Raw genomic sequence first — 22,162 nt, 5'->3', positions numbered from 1 at the left:
AGAGGCGCAGGGAGAAAAGACTGAGAGGCTGCAGGGAGAAAAGACTGCCGTCCCCCCCCGAGGGAGAAAAGCGCCCCCGAGGGCAGAAAAAGACTGCCGTCCCCCGCAGGGAGGCTGCAGGGAGAAAAGACTGCCGTCCCCCTGCCGTCCCCCGAGAGGGGAGAAAAGACGCAGGGAGAAAAGACTGCCGTCCCCCGAGGGAGGCGCAGGGAGGGAAAAAGACTGCCGTCCCCCTGAGGCGGGAGAAAAGACTGCCGTCCCCCCGGGAGAAAAAGACTGCCGTCCCCCGAGAGGCGCAGGGAGAAAAGACTGCCGTCCCCCCGGAGGCGCAGGGAGAAAAGACTGCCGTCCCCCCGAGAGGCGCAGGGAGAAAAGACTGCCGTCCCCCCCGAGAGGCGCAGGGAGAAAAGACTGCCGTCCCCCCGAGAGGCGCAGGGAGAAAAGACTGCCGTCCCCCGAGAGGCAGAGAAAAGACTGCCGTCCCCCCGAGAGGCGCAGGGAGAAAAGACTGCCGTCCCCCCTGCCGTCCCCCGAGAGGCGCAGGGAGAAAAGACTGCCGTCCCCGAGAGGCGCAGGGAGAAAAGACTGCCGTCCCCCGAGGGAGGGAGAAAGACTGCCGTCCCCCGAGAGGCGCAGGGAGAAAAGACTGCCGTCCCCCGAGAGGCGCAGGGAGAAAAGACTGCCCCAGGGAGAAAAAGACTGCCGTCCCCGAGAGGCGCAGGGAGAAAAGACTGCCGTCCCCCCCGAGAGGCGCAGGGAGAAAAGACTGCCGTCCCCCCGAGAGGCGCAGGGAGAAAAGACTGCCGTCCCCGAGAGGCGCAGGGAGAAAAGACTGCCCCCCCCGAGAGGCGCAGGGAGAAAAGACTGCCGTCCCCCGAGAGGCGCAGGGAAAAGAAGAGGCGCAGGAGAAAAGACTGCCGTCCCCCCGAGAGGCGCAGGGAGAAAAGACTGCCGTCCCCCCGAGAGGCGCAGGGAGAAAGACTCCCCCGCCGTCCCCCCCGAGAGGCGCAGGGAGAAAAGACTGAGAGGCGCAGGGAGAAAAGACTGCCGTCCCCCGAGAGGCGCAGGGAGAAAAGACTGCCGTCCCCCGCAGGGAGAAAAGACTGCCGTCCCCCCGAGGCAGGGGAAAAGACTGCCGTCCCCCGAGGGCGCAGGGAGAAAAGACTGCCGCAGGGAGAAAAGACTGCCCCCCGAGAGGCGCCCCGTCCCCGAGAGGCGCAGGGAGAAAAAGACTGCCGTCCCCCCGAGGGCGCAGGGAGAAAAGACTGCCCCGAGTCCCCCCCGAGGGCGCAGGGAGAAAAGACTGCCGTCCCCCCGAGAGGCGCAGGGAGAAAAGACTGCCGTCCCCCTGAGGCGCAGGGAGAAAAGACTGCCGTCCCCCGAGAGGCGCAGGGAGAAAAGACTGCCGTCCCCCCGAGGGCGCAGGGAGAAAAGACTGCCGTCCCCCTGAGGGCGCAGGGAGAAAAGACTGCCGTCCCCCCGAGGCCCGAGAGGCGGGGAGAAAAGACTGCCGTCCCCCCGAGAGGCGCAGGGAGAAAAGACTGCCGTCCCCCGAGGGGCGCAGGGAGAAAAGACTGCCGTCCCCCCGAGGCGCAGGGAGAAAAGACTGCCCCCAGGCGCAGGGAGAAAAGACTGCCGTCCCCCGAGAGGCGCAGGGAGAAAAGACTGCCGTCCCCTGCCGTCCCCCCGAGAGGCGAGGGAGAAAAGACAGAGGCGCAGGGAGAAAGACTGCCGTCCGCAGGGAGGGAGAAAAGACTGCCGTCCCCCCGAGAGAAAAGACTGCCGTCCCCGAGGGGAGAAAAGACTGCCGTCCCCCCGAGAGGCGCAGGGAGAAAAGACTGCCGTCCCCCCCGAGAGGCGCAGGGAGAAAAGACTGCCGTCCCCCGAGAGGCGCAGGGAGAAAAGACCCCCGTCCCCCCGAGAGGCGCAGGAGAAAAGCTGCCGTCCCCCCGAGGGCGCAGGGAGAAAAGACTGCCGTCCCCCGAGAGGCGCAGGGAGAAAAGACTGCCGTCCCCCCGAGAGGCGCAGGGAGAAAAGACTGCCGTCCCCCCGAGGGCGCAGGGAGAAAGACTGCCGTCCCCAGGGAGAAAAGACTGCCGTCCCCCGAGGAAAAGCAGGGAGAAAAAAGACTGCCGTCCCCCCGAGGGGCTGCCCCCCCCGTGCCCCCCCGAGACTGCCCCCCTGAGGGGCGCAGGGAGAAAAGACTGCCGTCCCCTCCCGAGGGGCGCAGGGAGAAAAGACTGCCCCCCCGAGGGGCGCAGGGAGAAAGACTGCCGTCCCCCAGGGCGCAGGGAGAAAAGACTGCCCCCGAGGGGCGCACTCTGACTGCAATCTTTTTGCTAAGGGAGGGAGACTGCCGTGAAGGCGCAGAGGAGAAAAGACTGCCGTCCCCCCGAGGGGCGCAGGGAGAAAAGACTGAGGGAGAAAAGACTGCCCTTTAGAGGCAAGAAAAGTGCCGTCCCCTAGTAAAAAAGTCCATTTGAATATTGACAGGGCATTTTCTCAGGCCAGGGAGAAAAGACTGCTCCCCCGAGGGGCGCGGGAGATGCTAAGGGAGAAACAACCGTAGATGCATCAGAAAAGACTGCCGTACTGTGGCGCAGGGAGTCCGTGAGGCGCAGGGGAAAAGACGTTCGGGAGAAAAGACTGCCGGTGAGGCCAGGGAGAAAAGACGTCTTTGGAATGTTGTGACCCTGAGGCGCAGGGTCAGCGGGAGAAAAGACTTCCCATGGTTCCTGGTCCCCCAGACTGCCGCCCCCAGACTACCGTCGGAGAGGGGAGCAGGGAGAAAGACTCTGCCCCCCGAGGGGCGCAGGGAGAAAGACTTTTGCGGGAAACCCAGGTGCATGGAGAATAGAGGGATTCCAGGAAGACTAGGAGTCCGGGTTTGTGTCCCCAGGGCGTCTTTGGAATGTTGTGACTGGGTCAGCGTTCCCATGGTTCCTGGTCCGAAGTCGGAGAGCGGGAAACCCAGGGCATGGAGTAGAGGGATTCCAGGAAGACTAGGAGCGGGTTTGTGTCCCGGAGAGGGTTTGTGTCCCGGAGAGGGTTTGTGTCCCGGAGAGGGTTTGTGTCCCGGAGAGGGTTTGTGTCCCGGAGAGGGTTTGTGTCCCGGAGAGGGTTTGTGTCCCGGAGCAGGCAAGCTCCGTGCAGACGCCTCAGAAACCTGCAAACAATAAACAAACTATGGCACCGGATTCACTTTGTAGTACACTTCATAGGGAAAAAGCTGCCATTTGGGACAAAGCCTATGACTTTCAGAATCCTGAACTAACAAATAAACCAAATGGCTTTATGCATCACAACTAGGGTTGCAACATTCCTGGAACTTTCAATCAATTCCCTTTTTTCAAGAAATCCTGGTTAGAGGATCCGAGTTTATGCTTATTCTCTCCTGATTATAGAAACCTAGAACCGGGATTTCGGAGAAACCAGGGAATTTATTGAAAGTTCCCCAAATTTTGCAACTCTAATCACAAACACATTATAATGCATTCTACCCGTCTGTCAACTTTGAATAATGTGGTTACCCGTTTCTTCTTCTTCTGTGGTGGAGGAGGGTGGCCGTTCTGGAGTGAAAGGTCCTGCGTCAATGCTAGGTGCCCCTGGGAAATGTAGTCTTTGTGGATGTGGACTTGCGCCAGCGCCTGGTTAGCGAGCACAGTCAGAGGAGACTGGGAGTGAGTGTTCGCCTGAGGGGGTGTGTTCGCGGTCGTTGACTGAGCATGTGTGTTGGCATTGGCTGACATGCTGACAGGCAAAGGCTTCAAATCATCGTAGGGGGTCAACATGGGGAAACCAAAATCAGACCGGCAACTCTCCTCCCCCCTCAGCTCAGGTAGCTCCTCCTTCACAACCCCTAAAGAGGGGGGTGTGAGGATGCGACCCTGGTCCAGAGAGTCATCTAGATTCTGGCGGGTTGTGGATACGCCTGAGCCCAGAAGAGGTGAACCGTTGGGGGGTTGAACTCCTAGGAAAACCTTAGGCTCCCCAGGCCCACTGGAGGTCCCTGGAAGAGTTGGAGCACTGCCCAAAGAGGACTGTTTCTTCACCGACTTCCTCTTCACTCTGTGGGAGAGAACACGTTTTCACTAAAATTACTTATCACACATCAAAAAAAACAATGTGTGAGATGCAGTCAGAGAGTCATGCAGAGCTATAGGGAGTGCATGCTTTAGCTCCAGCCCAGCAGCAACACCCTGGTTCAGCTAATAAAGAGTTTGCTGGACGCTACCATAGAGATCTAGAGAGAGAAAAAGGTATTATAATTCCTAGTTGTATGGATGATACTTACTGCTGTAGAGATGCAGTGGGGCAGTGGACCCTTCTACTCTCCTTCAGCAGCACTCTGAGGAACCAACACACTAGTGAAACACGCATCAACAAGCCAACTGGAATATTTGAGGGTTGCGTGTGTGTGTGTGTACCTGGGCTGCATCCAGCCTTTAGGCCAGAGGGCTTTGATCTCTGTGTCCAAGAAAGCTTTCAGGAACTCCTCCGGTCCCTGTGTCTCACCTTTCCCTTTCTCCACTTTGAATCGGTCCATCCTCACCCGAACCGCACTGCACAGGTACTCCCTATCGGACAAGATAGGATAGTCACCATAGGTGTTTATACATGTGTGTTGAACCACACTGCACAGGCACTCCCTATCGGACAAGATAGGATAGTCACCATAGGTGTTTATACATATGTGTTGAACCACACTGCACAGGCACTCCCTATCGGACAAGATAGGATAGTCACCATAGGTGTTTATACATATGTGTTGAACCACACTGCACAGGCACTCCCTATCGGACAAGATAGGATAGTCACCATAGGTGTTTATACATATGTGTTGAACCACACTGCACAGGCACTCCCTATCGGACAAGATAGGATAGTCACCATAGGTGTTTATACATATGTGTGTGCTGATAGAATGATGAGTAAACATTTAAAACATTAAAAGACACCTGATCTCTTGGTTCCATCTGAATTTCTTCCTGGGGCCCACCACTCGTTTACCACTCCTCTCCTCCCCCTCCTCCTCCTCCTCTGATCCTGTGTTCTCCTTCTGTTCTCGCTCTTTACTCTCCTCCACCATCCTGGAGCGGGTCAGAACCAGCCACACAGGTTAGCTAGATCACTCCAAGTAGCACATTAAGTGGACTATGAGTTATTATGTTCTGTGTGTTGACGATAGTTGCCATGGTGACCTACTTAGCGGCCCTGGCCTGGGCGTGGGCCTGGCAGTCGTCGTGGTAACGGGAGATCTGTTCCGGCATCACCTTGTCGATTGCCTGCCTCAACCTCTGGAGAGGCTCCTCCTAAACCACACAGACAAACATTTGCGCCTGCACACACACACACACACAGAGGACGAGCTATCCTGTGTTACCTGTGTCAGCAGTAGTTTCTTGACCCGTTTCAGCAGTGTCTCTCTGCTGCAGGGGAGGAATGAAGCAAGGTGTGTGTACACCTTAGAACGCACCTGGCCACTCACATCTCTGCACTGCAGCTCAATGCTGAGGACCACACACACATTACTCGTAAGGCTGAACATTGTTATGGGACTTGTATAAGAAAGTTTTTGATAGTAGTTTAAACATGAAACCAAACCAAGTGACTTACTCCAGTAGGATGGCGTTGACCTCTGGTGTGAAGAACTTGACCTTTGACTCTCCCTCCAACCCCTTAGCAGCCTGAACAAGATCAACCAATACATCAATCAATGTGGCGCTCAACAACATAAGGGCACAGCATAACGCAAAGCCCAGTGTCCGGTAGCATACCAGGGCCAGGTCTTGAGCTCTCTTCTCCATGGCTGGTGACAGACCTTCAGGCAGGGGAGTGGGCTGTGGCAGGGGCTGGACCTGTGGGTCAGAGACTGGCTGTGTAGATGGTTTTGGGGCCTGCGGCTTGGAGATGGATTCAGAGACGAGGTCAATCTGGTCCTGGGGGTGAGGGACAGGGTCGATGGGGGTCTGTGTGTGGCTCTCCAGGGTGGAAGTAGGGGGGTCACCACCTGCACAGAGTCCTGGAACAGTATATATATATATATATATATATAGTGTGTTGTAATTATTGGACTTCAAATGTACCATTATCAACACAAAACAAATATCAATGAAAATGGACAATATAGTAGAGTATCGAACCGTTCACTTCCTTGTAGGCCAAGGTCTTGGCGTTGACCTCCTGATTGGTTAAGGTCATGGCAACGACTACCTGATTGGCCAGCGTCTCAGCGGAGGCGTCCAATAGGGTGTCTAGATCGAGGTCAAAGTCCACAGTGCTGGCTGCCTGGAGAAACGCCCGGTCATTGGTCGATCCGATCAAGCTGAGCAGAGGGTCCGCCATGTTGGCGCCGCCCCCAACAGGGTCTGCAGAAACATAGGGGGTTGTGGGTAGTGTAGTCTTCTCCAGACCAAACTTCTCTCGCTCTTTCTCTCTTTTTAGTTTCTCTTTGTCTTTCTGTTTCTGGAACTTTCTCAACATGTCTGTGACACTCAGAGGACCAGCAGGCTTCTTCCTTTTCTTCTTCTTCGGTTTCTCCTCCCACATGTTCTTGTCAGGTAGAACACTGGGGAAGACGGGGGCACAGAGAGACGGGGGCACAGAGAGACGGGGGCACAGAGAGACGGGGGCACAGAGAGACGGGGGCACAGAGAGACGGGGGCACAGAGAGAGAGAGAGAGTAAATGGACAAGTTATGATCCATAGTTGTCAATCAACTGATCAGGAGTCAGTCCGTCTCTCACCCAGTGTTTGTCACCGTGGGGTTTGCAGTCACCACCTGTCCAGAGTATTTCCTCCTCTTCACTTCTCCCTCTTGCTTCCTGCGTTTCTGGAACCAAACAAAGAATGATGTCTGAACCGGAACATGTTCTATTCACAAACACAAACACAGTTATGATCCTACATATTGTCCGCATCCCAAATAGCACCCTATTCAGAGACCACTCCGGCCAAAAGTAGTACACCGTAGAAGGATTAGGACGCTGTTTGGAACGGGACTCAGCCATGGAGTTAATTACTTTAGGGGGCTGTTTGGAACGGGACTCAGCCATGGAGTTAATTACTTTAGGGGGCTGTTTGGAACGGGACTCAGCCATGGAGTTGATTACTTTAGGGGGCTGTTTGGAACGGGACTCAGCCATGGAGTTGATTACTTTAGGGGGCTGTTTGGAACGGGACTCAGCCATGGAGTTGATTACTTTAGGGGGCTGTTTGGAACGGGACTCAGCCATGGAGTTAATTACTTTAGGGGGCTGTTTGGAACAGGACTCAGCCATGGAGTTAATTACTTTAGGGGGCTTGGGTTGTTGGTTCTTGGTCATGAAGTCGTCGTCTGTCTCCGTATCAGAGGCCTGGCGGAAATGGAGAGGTCCAGAGTTGACATAGAACCCTCCCAGCTTGGTGCTCAGAGAGGCTGGGACCAACTCATCATACTGCAGAGAGGACAGGAGGGGGAGATATTACAGTATAATACTACATTACTAATCAGACCAGCTTAGTGCTCAGAGAGGACAGGAGGGGGCGATATTACAGTATAATACTACATTACTAATCAGACCAGCTTAGTGCTCAGAGAGGACAGGAGGGGGCGATATTACAGTATAATACTACATTACTAATCAGACCAGCTTAGTGCTCAGAGAGGACAGGAGGGGGAGATATTACAGTATAATACTACATTACTAAACTAAACATGGTAAACCAGAACCAGGGTAAACCGAACCAGGAGAACCAGGGTAAACCGAACCAGGAGAAACCGAACCAGGAGAACCAGGAGAAACCGAACCAGGAGAACCAGGAGAAACCGAACCAGGAGAAACCGAACCAGGAGAACCAGGAGAAACCGAACCAGGAGAACCAGGAGAAACCGAACCAGGAGAACCAGGAGAAACCGAACCAGGAGAACCAGGAGAAACCGAACCAGGAGAACCAGGAGAAACCGAACCAGGAGAACCCAGGAGAAACCGAACCAGGAGAACCAGGAGAAACCGAACCAGGAGAAACCGAACCAGGAGAACCAGGAGAAACCGAACCAGGAGAAACCGAACCAGGAGAAACCGAACCAGGAGAAACCGAACCAGGAGAAACCGAACCAGGAGAAACATGGTAAACCGAACCAGGAGAAACATGGTAAACCGAACCAGGAGAAACATGGTAAACCGAACCAGGAGAAACATGGTAAACCGAACCAGGAGAAACATGGTAAACTGAACCTACTGCCTCGGAGTTGTCGATGAAAGAGTCCTCGTTGTCATAACCATAGCCTATATCCACTAGATCCTGAATACGATCCTTCTTACGTTTGTTCCCACATCCCTGGAGAGAGAGAGAACAAGACAGGGGGTTCATCAAGACAATTAGGCATTAAAACAATGACATTGAATGCATCCCAAATGGCACCCTAATCCCTAAAGTTCTGGTCTAAAGTAGAGCACTATATAGGGAATAGGGTGCAGTAGGGCTCTGGACAAAAGTAGTGCACTATATAGGGAATAGGGTGGCATTTCGGACGCAATATTTAAACAGTCTTAAGGCCAGGCACCACACACTAATAAATAAATATATATTTTTAATCAGATCACAATACATTTTTACCAATTTAATGTTTCTGAAATATTGTATTTAAGTACGCAGATCAGGTGATATGCAAATATTTGCCTATTTAATTATCAGGCAAATAAAAAAATTGTACACTGGATCAAATCAGTCTAAATCTTTTGGTTTCATTTTGTTAAGAAATTCCACAACCGGACTTAAACATAAGTGTTGAAAAGAATTATTTTCATTTTTCTGTGTGTTAAATAACATTTTCTGATGAAAACATAGTTGAAAACATTTAACATATAAAAACAATTTCCTGTCTACATCGGGAGAACATGTCAAATGATAAACACATTTGCTGAATGCTTCAAAGGCTGTGAAATGTGTTGGCATGTGCATAGAGAGGTTAAAGACAAGGACACTGAATTTAGACTGCCAAAAAACAATTTACACCCAATCACCATCTCGTCAGTTAGTTACTACATATAGACCAGTTTGTAATATTCTCGATGACAAGGGCTTTTAAAATGGTGTGATTTGATTCAATGGAGTGAGCTTAGAAATTAAGTGGTAACAATTCATGAAATTTTGATTAAAGTTGTAGGATAAACTTTAACACAACTTTAGCTTGTGGTGCCTGGCCATAATATTAGGCTTGGCATCAAATACTAATATTCAACTCCACTAACATATTTATCCTCGAATCTCCTGGCGATCGCTCCAAGTTCATCCTTCTGTTCTCCTGCTCAATTGTGTTTGGTAGAGCTTTGTCTGAAACGCTCTTCTGGAAAACAGTGCCTTTGTTAGTGGCGTCAATGAAACGTATTTAGGATAATACATTTAGCTAGTTTCCTAGTTGATTTAACATTCATAATTGATCAGTCTAAATCTATTGATCAATCACACCAATTATATCTGAACGGAGCGTATTTCTTTCTCACCTTTTTGTAAACAAGTTCAGGGTAGTAGAACTCAGGACACCTATGCTGGTCTGGCTCAAACAACGTCAGGGCAAAGCGTTCGGTCTTAACCAGTTTGGTTGAACTACCCTGAGAAGACGAGTTGGATGTGGCTACAGGTTGTTTGGTTGGACTTCCCCAGGAAGTTGAGGTCGACGCAGCTACTGGAGTAACCGTGAGCTCCTCTTTAGGGGGTAACGCTGGTTTAATGACCCCCACCTGTGACTGCAGGGGGACATTACTGGACAGAGTAGTCAGTTGAACCCTTCGTGGTTCGGCCATGGCAGCGAACAAAAGACTATCTGAACATCCGCGTCCCGCTGAATTAGTAGCTGTCCAAATAACTTCAACAGACACTCCCCGCCCCTAATCAGCAACAGCAGGTGTTCGTTTGAATTTCACCTGTGCTGCGTTCAGTTCGATAGAACGTATTGCAACCAGAGAGGAATAGGTGAAGCGAGAGGATATCTGCCTTCTCATTGGCTAGAATGGTCTGAACTGATCTCACCTGCAGTCAATCATTTGGGAAACACTCGTCACATCGATACCTAAGTGACTTTTTCGTAGCAGGTTAGGAGACTTATGTTTAAGGGAAGTGAAAATGCTTACCTAACCTGCTACAAAAATCTTCTTTTTTTAAAAATCAAAGTGCTATGAAAAGAGTGTGTCCCTTCAATAATTGAGGACATGTATTTCCATTGTTAGAGAGTTCAATTAGGTATCTTGTCAATATAATTACTGTGGAGGCTGCTGAGGGGAGGACGGCTCATAATAATGGCTGGAACGGAGTAAAATGGAATGGCATAATAATAATTTAACTTATTCCACTCCAACCATTACCACGAGCCCATCCTCCCCAATTAAGGTTCCACCAACCTCCTGTGAAATAATAGAACGTCTTTGCTGCAACGTTCAATTAAACGGAAACGGTGCTGTTCTGAACGACCAGTTGAAAAAACGGGGAGGGTTGAGTTGTGGGTTGGGGAATTCTTCTTCGTTGGGGTTTTACGGCGGTGTCGCCTACCAGGCTGGAGTTTGATGTTTTAAATTATGCACTCTAGTCCAACGTTTCTAACGCTTTTTTTGTTGCCCAGGGAAACCCCACCCCAGGCATACCGGCGACCAAGGGACATACATTATATGTTAGAATTATGTGAATGATAATAGCAAGTAGAAAAAGTAATCACCGTTTTAAAATGAATAGATTTAGTAGACCGTGTCATTATTTTGACCTCTCCACAGCTCCCTGGAAGAGGAAGTGTAAACTATAACATAGTATATTAGCTAGAAAGGTATCTTTATCTTTGGCGATTTAGAGAACATGTTGCTGTTGTAAAGCACATTTTCTGCAATTCTGCAAATATTTCTATTGAGTAGAGTTTTTTTTCTGTACAGTTTTGAAGCTTATTTCTAGCAATTCTACACAGTTTGGCATGGAGCTGAAAGGAAAGTTTGCCGTTTTATAGCTAATTTCCTGCAATTCTATGCATTTTGACATGGCTAATCCTGCGTTCCTTTGATCAAACATTATAACAAAATCAACAGGCATCAATTCTCCCTGACTGTCTAGCTTTTATTTGATTGTTATTTCTTGAAGATGGTATTATAAAAAATAAAAATAAAACAAATATATATATATATATATAACAACCAAAACCGGATAGAAAGCATGCCGAAAAGATATTGAACTATATATATTTTTTTTTATATATATATATATATATAGTTCAATATCTTTTCGGCATGCTTTCTATCCGGTTTTGGTTGTTTAAGATCACACCAACAGTTGGAGGGTGTAGGGGCTAATAAGACCCTCAGATAGCGTCTGCAAGGCTGCAGGCTTCAGAGCGATGTGCTTATCACGACGCGCACTGCGATCTGTTGGAAGTTTGTGCAATTTCATACAAGATAATGGAGAGGTGTGTCTAATTATAAGCCCCATGCATTTGTTTGTGTCTGATTTCGAGACTCGCCACGTGAAATAACAGGATAAATACCTCCCAAATTAAATAGCAGGATAAATAACAGGATAAATACCTCCCAAATTAAATAACAGGATAAATACCTCCCAAAATAAATAACAGGATAAATACCTCCCAAAATAAATAACAGGATAAATACCTCCCAAAATAAATAACAGGGTAAATAACAGGATAAATACCTCCCAAATTAAATAACAGGGTAAATAACAGGATAAATACCTCCCAAAATAAATAACAGGATAAATACCTCCCAAAATAAATAACAGGATAAATACCTCCCAAAATAAACAACAGGATAAATACCTCCCAAATTAAATAACAGGGTAAATAACAGGATAAATACCTCCCAAAATAAATAACAGGATAAATACCTCCCAAAATAAATAACAGGGTAAATACCTCCCAAAATAAATAACAGGGTAAATAACAGGATAAATACCTCCCAAAATAAATAACAGGATAAATACCTCCCAAAATAAATAACAGGATAAATACCTCCCAAATTAAATAACAGGATAAATAACAGGATAAATACCACCCAAATTAAATAACAGGATAAATACCTCCCAAAATAAATAACAGGATAAATACCTCCCGAAATAAATAACAGGATAAATACCTCCCAAAATAAATGTTTAACTGTTACTGAAGTGTAAAACTTTTATTTGTTCATTTGAATTTCATACCAGTTTTACTATTTAAAAGTGGAACGTGAATTAATTGAAGTCACTTAGTGTACAGGAGTTGATGGGTTTATTGATCCCCTCGTCACTCTCACCCCTTGACAACTAAGGACCCTATGAGTGAGTTGGTAGGGGCGAGGGGGTGGTTTGGGATTCACCGATTGGCTGATCGCTCCCAACCCAGAGGAATCCCCAACCAGTTGATTACTTTAAAATTGTGGAAGCCCTTAAATAGATTCTCCGGTACTTTTGGATACTTTTTAGCCAGTAGTTCTGAAAGCAGAGCTCGCGAGCCAAAAGTGGTCCACGTCGCTCTGCTGTCGGTGCATCATGTGCATCTTGCTAGCTGTCACTCATATGGTGAGGAGCTGAAGCTCATTGGTTGAACTCAAATTGCGAAGGGGCTGGCCCATGTGGAAGAAAATGTAGTGGAAAAACAGTCGCTTTCAAACTAGAGATTTCGAGTCTAATTGAGGTAAAACAGTAATTCTGCGCATAGATTATGTGTGTATGAGCTACACATGGACACATCCAGCTCAAAGCAGGAAGTAAAAAAAAAAAATACTTAGTAGGCCCCAAAGTTCCGGAGCATGTCTTTAATGTCACTGTCCATGCTAAAATAGTTTCTATCCAAGTTGAGTCCTCTAACTTATCTCTATGAGTTTGGCCTATTTCGCGTTTCAGCTTTCATCAGGGCATGACAATTGCTCCTTTGCGTCACACCTGTCGTCCACACCTCACGAGAGGGGTCAATTGGGGGTCAAACAGATTATGGTGTTTTCCACGGCCATAAAGTCATATCGTAAAAATTCATATAAACAAAAATGATTTCATTTAAGGTTAGGCACACGGTTAGCAGTGTGGTTTTGGTTAGGTTTAAAAACATATTTTGAGAATATAATTTGTAGAAATGGGCGTGGTTTATGGCGCTGTGGTAACTAGTGATGAGCGAAAATTGCCGGTTGTTTGTCAGGTGAGCGCGCGTCTGACCTTGTCCTCGGTAAGAAATCACACCTTTTGATTCCATCCTTCTGGTGGCAGTAACTCGGGCTTTCACCGGTGCTAGGTCGAACATGAGGGCTACCCACCGTAACAACACATGTATCCTGTCCTTTTTCGTATTTTTCTTGTGTTCTACGTTTACCCGAGCGGACGGGGAAATGGCCAACATTCCTACCGATCCCTCTGCTTCGTTACAATCACAACTCGGTGGGAGATGTCGCCGAAATCACCATAGCACTTGTCAGAAAAACCAGCAGGAGCCGCTTCACACGCTGCTAACAGAAGCACAGAAGGCCGACCAGAACTTGCAATATATGTTAAGTTTGTTTAAGAGCGCGGCCGACCCGGATGGGAGGCCTAAACAGCATCGGATGTTCGGGTCGAACACAGCGCGTTTGTTGCGACCCAACACCACCCAGGTGTGGTCTCTGACATCGTCTTCAGGTGAGACACACAGTGTGTAAGATAACAAGCGCTTATCATCCTGAAGGTTTTGTCTATCTGATTATATGAAATTACAGTGGTTAAGGGTCGGCCTGTTGTACAACTATTCATTGTCATTCATAATAACAATATATAAACCGTTACTAAGGCTATAGGTTATGATGGGTATATGCTATGGTGTTGAATAGTCTAGGTTAGCTTTTGTCTTTAACTGTTTGTTGTTATGGTGAAGCCTGACCATTTCAATTTAGAAGTGTATCAGGTCAAAGGTGAGATGACGATATTGACTCCTACCATTGTCATCTCTCCCTGTTCTTTACATCCTTTCTCTCCCTCAACCCTCTCCATCTCTCTCTCTTTCCCCCTCCTGTCCTCTCTCTCCATCTCTCTCTCTTTCCCCCTCCCTCAACCCTCTCCATCTCTCTCTCTCTTTCCCCCTCCCTCAACCCTCTCCATCTCTCTCTCTCTTTCCCCCTCCCTCAACCCTCTCCATCTCTCTCTCTTTTCCCCCTCCCTCAACCCTCTCCATCTCTCTCTCTCTTTCCCCCTCCCTCAACCCTCTCCATCTCTCTCTCTCTTTCCCCCTCCCTCAACCCTCTCCATCTCTCTCTCTCTTTCCCCTCCCTCAACCCTCTCCATCTCTCTCTCTCTTTCCCCCTCCCTCAACCCTCTCCATCTCTCTCTCTCTCTTTCCCCCTCCCTCAACCCTCTCCATCTCTCTCTCTCTTTCCCCTCCCTCAACCCTCTCCATCTCTCTCTCTTCCCCCTCCCTCAACCCTCTCCATCTCTCTCTTTCCCCCTCCCTCAACCCTCTCCATCTCTCTCCCCTCCCTCAACCCTCTCCATCTCTCTCTCTTTCCCCCTCCCTCAACCCTCTCCATCTCTCTCTCTTTCCCCCTCCCTCAACCCTCTCCATCTCTCTCTTTCCCCTCCCTCAACCCTCTCCATCTCTCTCTCTTTCCCCCTCCCTCAACCCTCTCCATCTCTCTCTCTTTCCCCCTCCCTCAACCCTCTCCATCTCTCTCTCTTTCCCCCTCCCTCAACCCTCTCCATCTCTCTCTCTTTCCCCCTCCCTCAACCCTCTCCATCTCTCTCTCTTTCCCCTCCCTCAACCCTCTACATCTCTCTCTCTTTCCCCTCCCTCAACCCTCTCCATCTCTCTCTCTTTCCCCTCCCTCAACCCTCTCCATCTCTCTCTCTTTCCCCTCCCTCAACCCTCTCCATCTCTCTCTCTTTCCCCTCCCTCAACCCTCTCCATCTCTCTCTCTTTCCCCCTCCTGTCCTCTCTCTGCATGTTCTCTCTCTCCCTCCTCCAGTCCTGCGCTACACCTACACAGTGGAGTACGACCTCCAGTCCCTCTCCCTGGAACAGCTAGTGAGAGCCTCCTTTGTCCACCTCCGTCCCTCTAATACATCCAGGACGCCCCACCCCTCCCCTCTCCGTTGCAGGGCCAGAGTCACCTCTCTGGGGAATGATAGCTGGACAAGCCCCCATGGAGGTCTGGGGCGCCTAGTCACCCTGGAGCCGCATCAGCAGTGGACAGAAACTGACATCACAGAGCACCTCACCACACAGGTGGTAAAGCTGACCCAGGAAAGGCCAAAGCAGGGCAGTTGCCTGACCCTCATGGCCCAGTATTGGTGCTTGGATCCTGGGCATTGGAGGAGCGAGGCCTTGGGAAGCCTGTGGAGAATCCGAGGGGGACACAGGAGGGGAAGGAGGGCGGCCTCCGCAAATCACCTCAAAACCCCCGCTCTCCTCCTCTTCCTCAATGAAGAGGAAGAAACCAGAGAGTGGAGGGCAGCGACCCGAACTGGGTGGTCCAGTTTGGGGGGTCTGACTCCAGAGCCTCACCACCTCTCCGCCCCCCGACTCCGTCGCTCCAACGGCCCTAATCCCCCAGGTAGCATCGCCTCCGACATCCCCAACTACCGAAAACACAAGAAACCCTCGCCCAAGAACCAGTGCAAACTACACTCCTACCGGGTCACCTTTGCGGCGTTAGGCCTGGTCAAATACCTCGCCCCACACCAGTACAACCCTGGCTACTGTAAAGGAGACTGTCCCAGAATCCTCCACTACGGCCTCAACCCCTCCAGCCATGCCATAATGCAGAACCTGATTAAAGGGAAGGGGATGGACGAGGTGCCGTCGCTGTCCTGCGTGCCGTATAAGTACAAGCCCATCAGCGTACTGATGCTGCTGGATGACAACAAGACAGTGGATTATAAGGAGATCCCTGACATGATAGCTGAGTCCTGCACCTGTCGGTAGTTAAAGAAATGGGGGGGTGGGAGGACGTTAGGAGCATGGACCCCCCTCCCTTACACACTTGCTGCTAGTTAAAGACATTTGGGTGGGGAGGGAGTCAGGGGGAGGCCGGTCCCCCTCTTCATTACTCGGTAGAGACTGGGACTTAGCTTACCCTCCCTTTCACTAAGCTGTCCCTCCCAACCGTGAGTTTGCTGATCCATCTCCCTCCCTCCCACTGGCTTCAGATGCCCCATGTCACACTGAACCTTTTGGAGGAGAGGAGGGAAAAGACGATGGTAGAGGGTGGGGTAGCTTGGAGGGGGTTCCACAAAAACAAAATGGCTTGTTGCCTTCTTTAACATGCTCTGTGTACAGGTTTATATTAGAATCAGTGGACCAGTAAATGAATCATGTCTTCACTTCACTGTGAACCTCCTGGAGGGCAGAGAGAACAACTTAAGAGCCCAGATCACACCACCATAAAGCTCTGTGGGTAGTGAAGTCTGACAATGGTCATGTGAGGATGATGATGAAATAATGGGCTGTAGGAATATGTTGATGGGTGCACAGGAAGGGTCAATCCTGGCGTTCTGCTTGAACCAATTTGGTTTTTTTTTGTTGTTTTTTCTGGTCTTTTTCTTTTAAAAATCTTGTTATCAATGCTTGACATCTGGACACAGGAAGTGAGTGATGGAACACACAACGTGATTGGCCAGAGACTAAGCTTCGTAAGATATGTACATATTTGGATCCACACACTTTGTGTTGTTGGCATGTTGGGTCCCTCTAACAGTTTGGGTGTCTGACCTAAAATTAAATACAAAAAAATAATAATAAAAAAAGCATTTTAAATTAAATAAAAAATGGTCGCCGGCCTTTTTCAGTGCGCCTTTATATTTAGTTATTGAGGACTCGATGGAGTCTTGCTAGACTTGGATTGTCTCCCAAATGACACCCTATTCCCTCTGTAGTGCACTCCTTTTGACCAGGACCAGTAGGGTAGTAGTGCACTACATAAGGAATAGGGTGCCATTTGGGACGTAACCTTGGAGTCTTCTTTACAAAACCACAGATTTGTCTAATATTTCTGGGCCGAGGGTGTGGCCTTCCCAAACGGATAAGGGCGGGAGGGAGGGAGGATAAGAACTAGGGCAGTATCACTGTCAATGGCGTATCTCAGGGGAAAATAAACTAAACGGGGAAAGTGCAATGTGAGTGTGTCTTATGAATGTTTAGCTAAAAGTCTCGCACTGAAATTATTGTGACGTTTTATTATAATGAATGAAAAATAAATAATAAAATGAATATTTTGTAAAAATCTGATTTGACATTGGTTTTGTTTCTTAACTACAGTTGGATGATAGTGCCCCTAATGTTGAATTGGTAGTCACTAGTTAGCCATGCATGTTTTTGAAGTAAATGTTTTTGACATTTGGTTGTGTGTTCTAATGTGAGAAGGATTTTAAAAATTCGGTCTCTTTTTTTTTTTTGGACAAAGAAGCATTTTGAATGGTGACTATCCATTTTAACATGATATTTAGTCCAGAACTAGACTCAATCTGTGTCTGAGAAAACCAACTGTTTATATTCATGACTTTACCCTGTTATGTAGTTCAGGGTTCTCCACATCATGATGCATGCTGGAGTGGACAAAATGGACAATATTATATTAAGGGTTGATGGGCCTGTTATGTAATTCAGGGTTCTCCATCATGATGCATACTGGAGTGGACAAAATGGACAATATTATATTAAGGGTTGATGGGCCTGTTAATGTAGGGCTTAAGTTTAGTTTTGTTTCACATTTTATTTGGGTGCATTTCAATTTTTTTGAATTTGGCATTGTATCCAGAGTATACCAGACATTAGGAACATCTTCCTAGTGTTGAGATGCACCCCCTTTCTGCTCTCAGAACAGCCGCCATTCGTCAGGACATGGACTCTGCAAGGTGTGGAGAGCGTTCCACACGGATACTGGACCGTGTGGACTCTACAAGGTGGGGAGAGCGTTCCACAGGGATACTGGACCATGTGGTCTCTGCAAGGTGGGGAGAGCGTTCCACAGGGATACTGGACCATGTGGACTCTACAAGGTGGGGAGAGCGTTCCACAGGGATACTGGACCATGTGGTCTCTGCAAGGTGTGGAAAGCGTTCCACAGGGATACTGGACCATGTGGTCTCTGCAAGGTGGGGAGAGCGTTCCGCAGGGATACTGGACCATGTGGACTCTACAAGGTGGGGAAAGCGTTCCACAGGGATACTGGACCATGTGGTCTCTACAAAGTGTCTAAATTGTTCCACAGGGATACTGGACCATGTGGTCTCTGCAAGGTGGGGAGAGCGTTCCACAGGGATACTGGACCATGTGGTCTCTGCAAGGTGTGGAGAGCGTTCCACAGGGATACTGGACCATGTGGACTCCAATGCTTCCCACAGTTGTGTCAAGTTTCCTTGTTTTTCTTTTGGGTGGTGGACTATTATTGATACACGAAACTTGAGTGTGAAAAAAACCCCCAGCAGTGTTGTAGTTCTTGACACACTCAAACCGGTGGGCTTGGCACGTACAACCATGTTCAAAGGCACTTCAATATTTAGTCTTGCCCATTCACCCTGGGAATAGCACATATACACCATGTCTCGGTGCTTAAAAAGCCTTTAACCCGTCCCCTCCTCTTCATCTACACTGATTGAAGTGGATTTAGCAAGTGACATCAATAAAGGATCATATCTCTTTCACCTGGATTCACCTGGTCAGTGTTTGTCATGGAAACAGCAGGTGTTCTTAATGTTTTGTCCGCTGTGTATTTTTGTGCCGTTTGCTGTCTTTGCTCTGCAGTAGATGCCTTTCACCCACAGAGGATGCTGTTACTGTCATTTAAACCAGGGTTTCACCACTTCTCTCCCACACAACTGCTACAGGCCAGGGGGTTGAGCTGTACCAGTGCTGTCTGGTATAGAAAGACCAGACTGGTTCTTAAATAGACCATAGTGGTCTAAAAGTGAAATGAGAACTTGCACCTTTTTTTTCTCATTCCACTTCAAGCACTGCTATATGTTAAAGAACTGTATATTTGGAGCTCTCCCTGTTCCCGTCCCTGTTCTTGTCCCTGTCCCTGTTCCCGTCCCTGTTCCTATTCCTGGTTTCACTGACTTTGGCCGGATGAACCACGTCTTGGGTTCTGGGAAGGAACCTTTTTTTTAAAGTCCGTCTCTCAGCATCAGAGAAAACATTTTTTTTATCAAGCTAATTTCCTGAAACTCTACACATTTTTCCATGAGGCAGATACAAAAAGTATTGAGTGAAAAATGTATAATTGGTGGAGGGCTGTGGATACCAATATCCCTGTGAGCCGCCCAGGCCCATGTTGCCCAAGGTTAATATTGTATTACACCTAAACTTATTCCACTATCCCTTGGCCGAAATTATTTGAATCTGTTGTTAGTCATGTAAAAAAAAAAATATGTATCTGGTCTCGGACCCCCTTAACTACATCTGCAGACTCCTGTCTTAAAAAATACATGTTTTATATCAGTAGAATCACCTGGAACGGATTGACTAATAAACTTAAAAAACAAGTATGGGACAGGTTCCCGGACACAAATTAAGTCCTGGACTAAAAACCTTAAATTTACACTGAGCTTTTTACTTAGCCTGAGTACCGGTCTGTTTGTGTTATCATTCCACTCCCTGCCATTTCTGTCCAGCCCAGTCCTGGTCATCTCCAGCCCAGTCCTGGTCATCTCCAGCCCAGTTCTGGTCATGTCCAGCCCAGTCCTGGTCATGTCCAGCCCAGTCCTGGTCATGTCCAGCCCAGTTCTGGTCATCTCCAGCCCAGTTCTGGGCATGTCCAGCCCAGTCCTGGTCATCTCCAGCCCAGTTCTGGTCATCTCCAGCCCAGTCCTGGTCATGTCCAGCCCAGTTCTGGTCATGTCCAGCCCAGTCCTGGTCATGTCCAGCCCAGTCCTGGTCATGTCCAGCCCAGTTCTGGTCATGTCCAGCCCAGTCCTGGTCATGTCCAGCCCAGTCCTGGTCATGTCCAGCCCAGTTCTGGTCATCTCCAGCCCAGTTCTGGTCATGTCCAGCCCAGTTCTGGTCATCTCCAGCCGGGACAGAGGGTACTGAAGGGGACGGTCCGTATGAACCCACTGTGGACGTTTTCATTCTTTCCCAATAGCTGTCTTTAGTATCTCCTGTCCCTGTCATAGCACACATGAGAGTGCATGGGTCTCTCTCTCTCTCTCTCTCTCTCTCCTGTCTCTCTCTCTCTGTCTCTCACTCTGTCTTTCTCTCTCTCTCTGTCTCTCTCTCTCTTCCTCTCTCTCTGTCTCTCTCTCTCCCTCTCCCTCTCTCTCTCTCTCTTTCTGTCTCTCTCTCTCTGTCTCTCTCTCTCTGTCTCTCTCTCTGTCTCTCTATCTCACACACACACACACGTGTGGTCAAATGTAGTGCACTATATAGGGAATAGGGTGCCATTTGGAATGTAGCCTGTGTGTCTCTGTTAACATAGGGCTCTGGTCAAATGTAGTGTACTATATAGGGAATAGGTTGCCATTTGGGATGCAGTTACTCTCTGTTATCAGTTATCCCTGGGATAAGGTGAACTACAGCACGGCTGAACATTTACAGGATTTTATGTATGTGTCCGTCTCGCTCATGTTGAAGACGTGTTTTCAGGAATGTGTCATGGAGCATTCAGAGGTCACCAGGCAGAGAGACTGAGGAATGTTACTCTCCCCAGGAGAGAGACAGAGGGGGGGAGAGAAGGAGGGGAGGGGGACAGAGAGAGACAGACAGAGGGGGAGAGAGAAGGAGGGGGAGGGGGAGAGAGAGAGAGACAAAGGGGGAAGAGAGAAGGCGGGGGACAGAGTGAGAGGAGGGGGGAGGGGAGAGAGAGAGACAGAGGGGGGAGAGAGAGAGACAGAGAGAGCTTGAATCACGTCACGACAATATGTAGGGAAATATGTGGAGTGAGCACTTCGCTGAGCTTCAGAACATGGTTAAACCATCACTTTGCTCAGCTTCAGAACATGGTTAAACTATCACTTTGCTCAGCTTCAGAACATGGTTAAACTATCACTTTGCTCAGCTTCAGAACATGGTTAAACCATCACTTTGCTCAGCTTCAGAACATGGTTAAACCATCACCTTGCTCAGCTTCAGAACATGGTTAAACTATCACTTTGCTCAGCTTCAGAACATGGTTAAACTATCACCTTGCTCAGCTTCAGAACATGGTTAAACTATCACCTTGCTCAGCTTCAGAACATGGTTAAACTATCACTTTGCTCAGCTTCAGAACATGGTTAAACCATCACCTTGCTCAGCTTCAGAACATGGTTAAACCATCACTTTGCTCAGCTTCAGAACATGGTTAAACTATCACCTTGCTCAGCTTCAAAACATGGTTAAACTATCACCTTGCTCAGCTTCAGAACATGGTTAAACCATCACCTTGCTCAGCTTCAGAACATGGTTAAACCATCACCTTGCTCAGCTTCAGAACATGGTTAAACCACCACCTTGCTCAGCTTCAGAACATGGTTAAACCATCACTTTGCTCAGCTTCAGAACATGGTTAAACTATCACCTTGCTCAGCTTCAGAACATGGTTAAACCATCACCTTGCTCAGCTTCAGAACATGGTTAAACCATCACCTTGCTCAGCTTCAGAACATTGTTAAACCATCACCTTGCTCAGCTTCAGAACATGGTTAAACCATCACTTTGCTCAGCTTCAGAACATGGTTAAACTATCACCTTTCTCAGCTTCAGAACATGGTTAAACTATCACTTTGCTCAGCTTCAGAACATGGTTAAACTATCACCTTGCTCAGCTTCAGAACATGGTTAAACTATCACTTTGCTCAGCTTCAGAACATGGTTAAACCATCACTTTGCTCAGCTTCAGAACATGGTTAAACTATCACCTTGCTCAGCTTCAGAACATGGTTAAATTCACTTTGCTCAGCCTCAGAACATGGTTAAACTATCACCTTGCTCAGCTTCAGAACATGGTTAAACTATCACCTTGCTCAGCTTCAGAACATGGTTAAACTATCACCTTGCTCAGCTTCAGAACATGGTTAAATTCACTTTGCTCAGCCTCAGAACATGGTTAAACTATCACCTTGCTCAGCTTCAGAACATGGTTAAACTATCACCTTGCTCAGCTTCAGAACATGGTTAAATTCACTTTGCTCAGCCTCAGAACATGGTTAAACTATCACCTTGCTCAGCTTCAGAACATGGTTAAACTATCACCTTGCTCAGCTTCAGAACATGGTTAAACTA

General features: G+C 48.4%; 2 protein-coding genes across 2 annotated transcripts; one reads left to right on the top strand and one right to left on the bottom strand.

The window, feature by feature from the left end:
* Positions 1-2,548: 2,548 nt before the first annotated feature.
* Positions 2,549-9,908, bottom strand: LOC115123689 (ubinuclein-1-like). The gene is given in 16 exon segments (XM_065026017.1): positions 2,549-3,166; positions 3,531-4,068; positions 4,295-4,348; positions 4,428-4,577; positions 4,959-5,090; positions 5,206-5,312; positions 5,384-5,510; positions 5,617-5,687; positions 5,778-6,022; positions 6,144-6,568; positions 6,747-6,832; positions 7,293-7,436; positions 8,221-8,319; positions 9,234-9,280; positions 9,283-9,328; positions 9,486-9,908. Coding segments are annotated over 16 exon segments (3,189 nt in total). The 5' UTR covers positions 9,786-9,908.
* Positions 9,909-13,089: 3,181 nt separating this feature from the next.
* bmp15 (bone morphogenetic protein 15) lies at positions 13,090-15,894 on the top strand. Its single transcript, XM_029653042.2, has 2 exons — positions 13,090-13,614; positions 14,931-15,894. The coding sequence occupies exons 1-2, from the start codon at positions 13,242-13,244 to the stop codon at positions 15,887-15,889; spliced, it is 1,332 nt and encodes a 443-aa protein (XP_029508902.1). The 5' UTR covers positions 13,090-13,241; the 3' UTR covers positions 15,890-15,894.
* Positions 15,895-22,162: the final 6,268 nt, after the last annotated feature.

The sequence above is a fragment of the Oncorhynchus nerka genome, linkage group LG12 (genome assembly GCF_034236695.1).
Source record: "Oncorhynchus nerka isolate Pitt River linkage group LG12, Oner_Uvic_2.0, whole genome shotgun sequence".
In the NCBI taxonomy this organism is placed as follows: domain Eukaryota; kingdom Metazoa; phylum Chordata; class Actinopteri; order Salmoniformes; family Salmonidae; genus Oncorhynchus; species Oncorhynchus nerka.
This window is presented reverse-complemented; position numbering and strand designations above follow the sequence as displayed.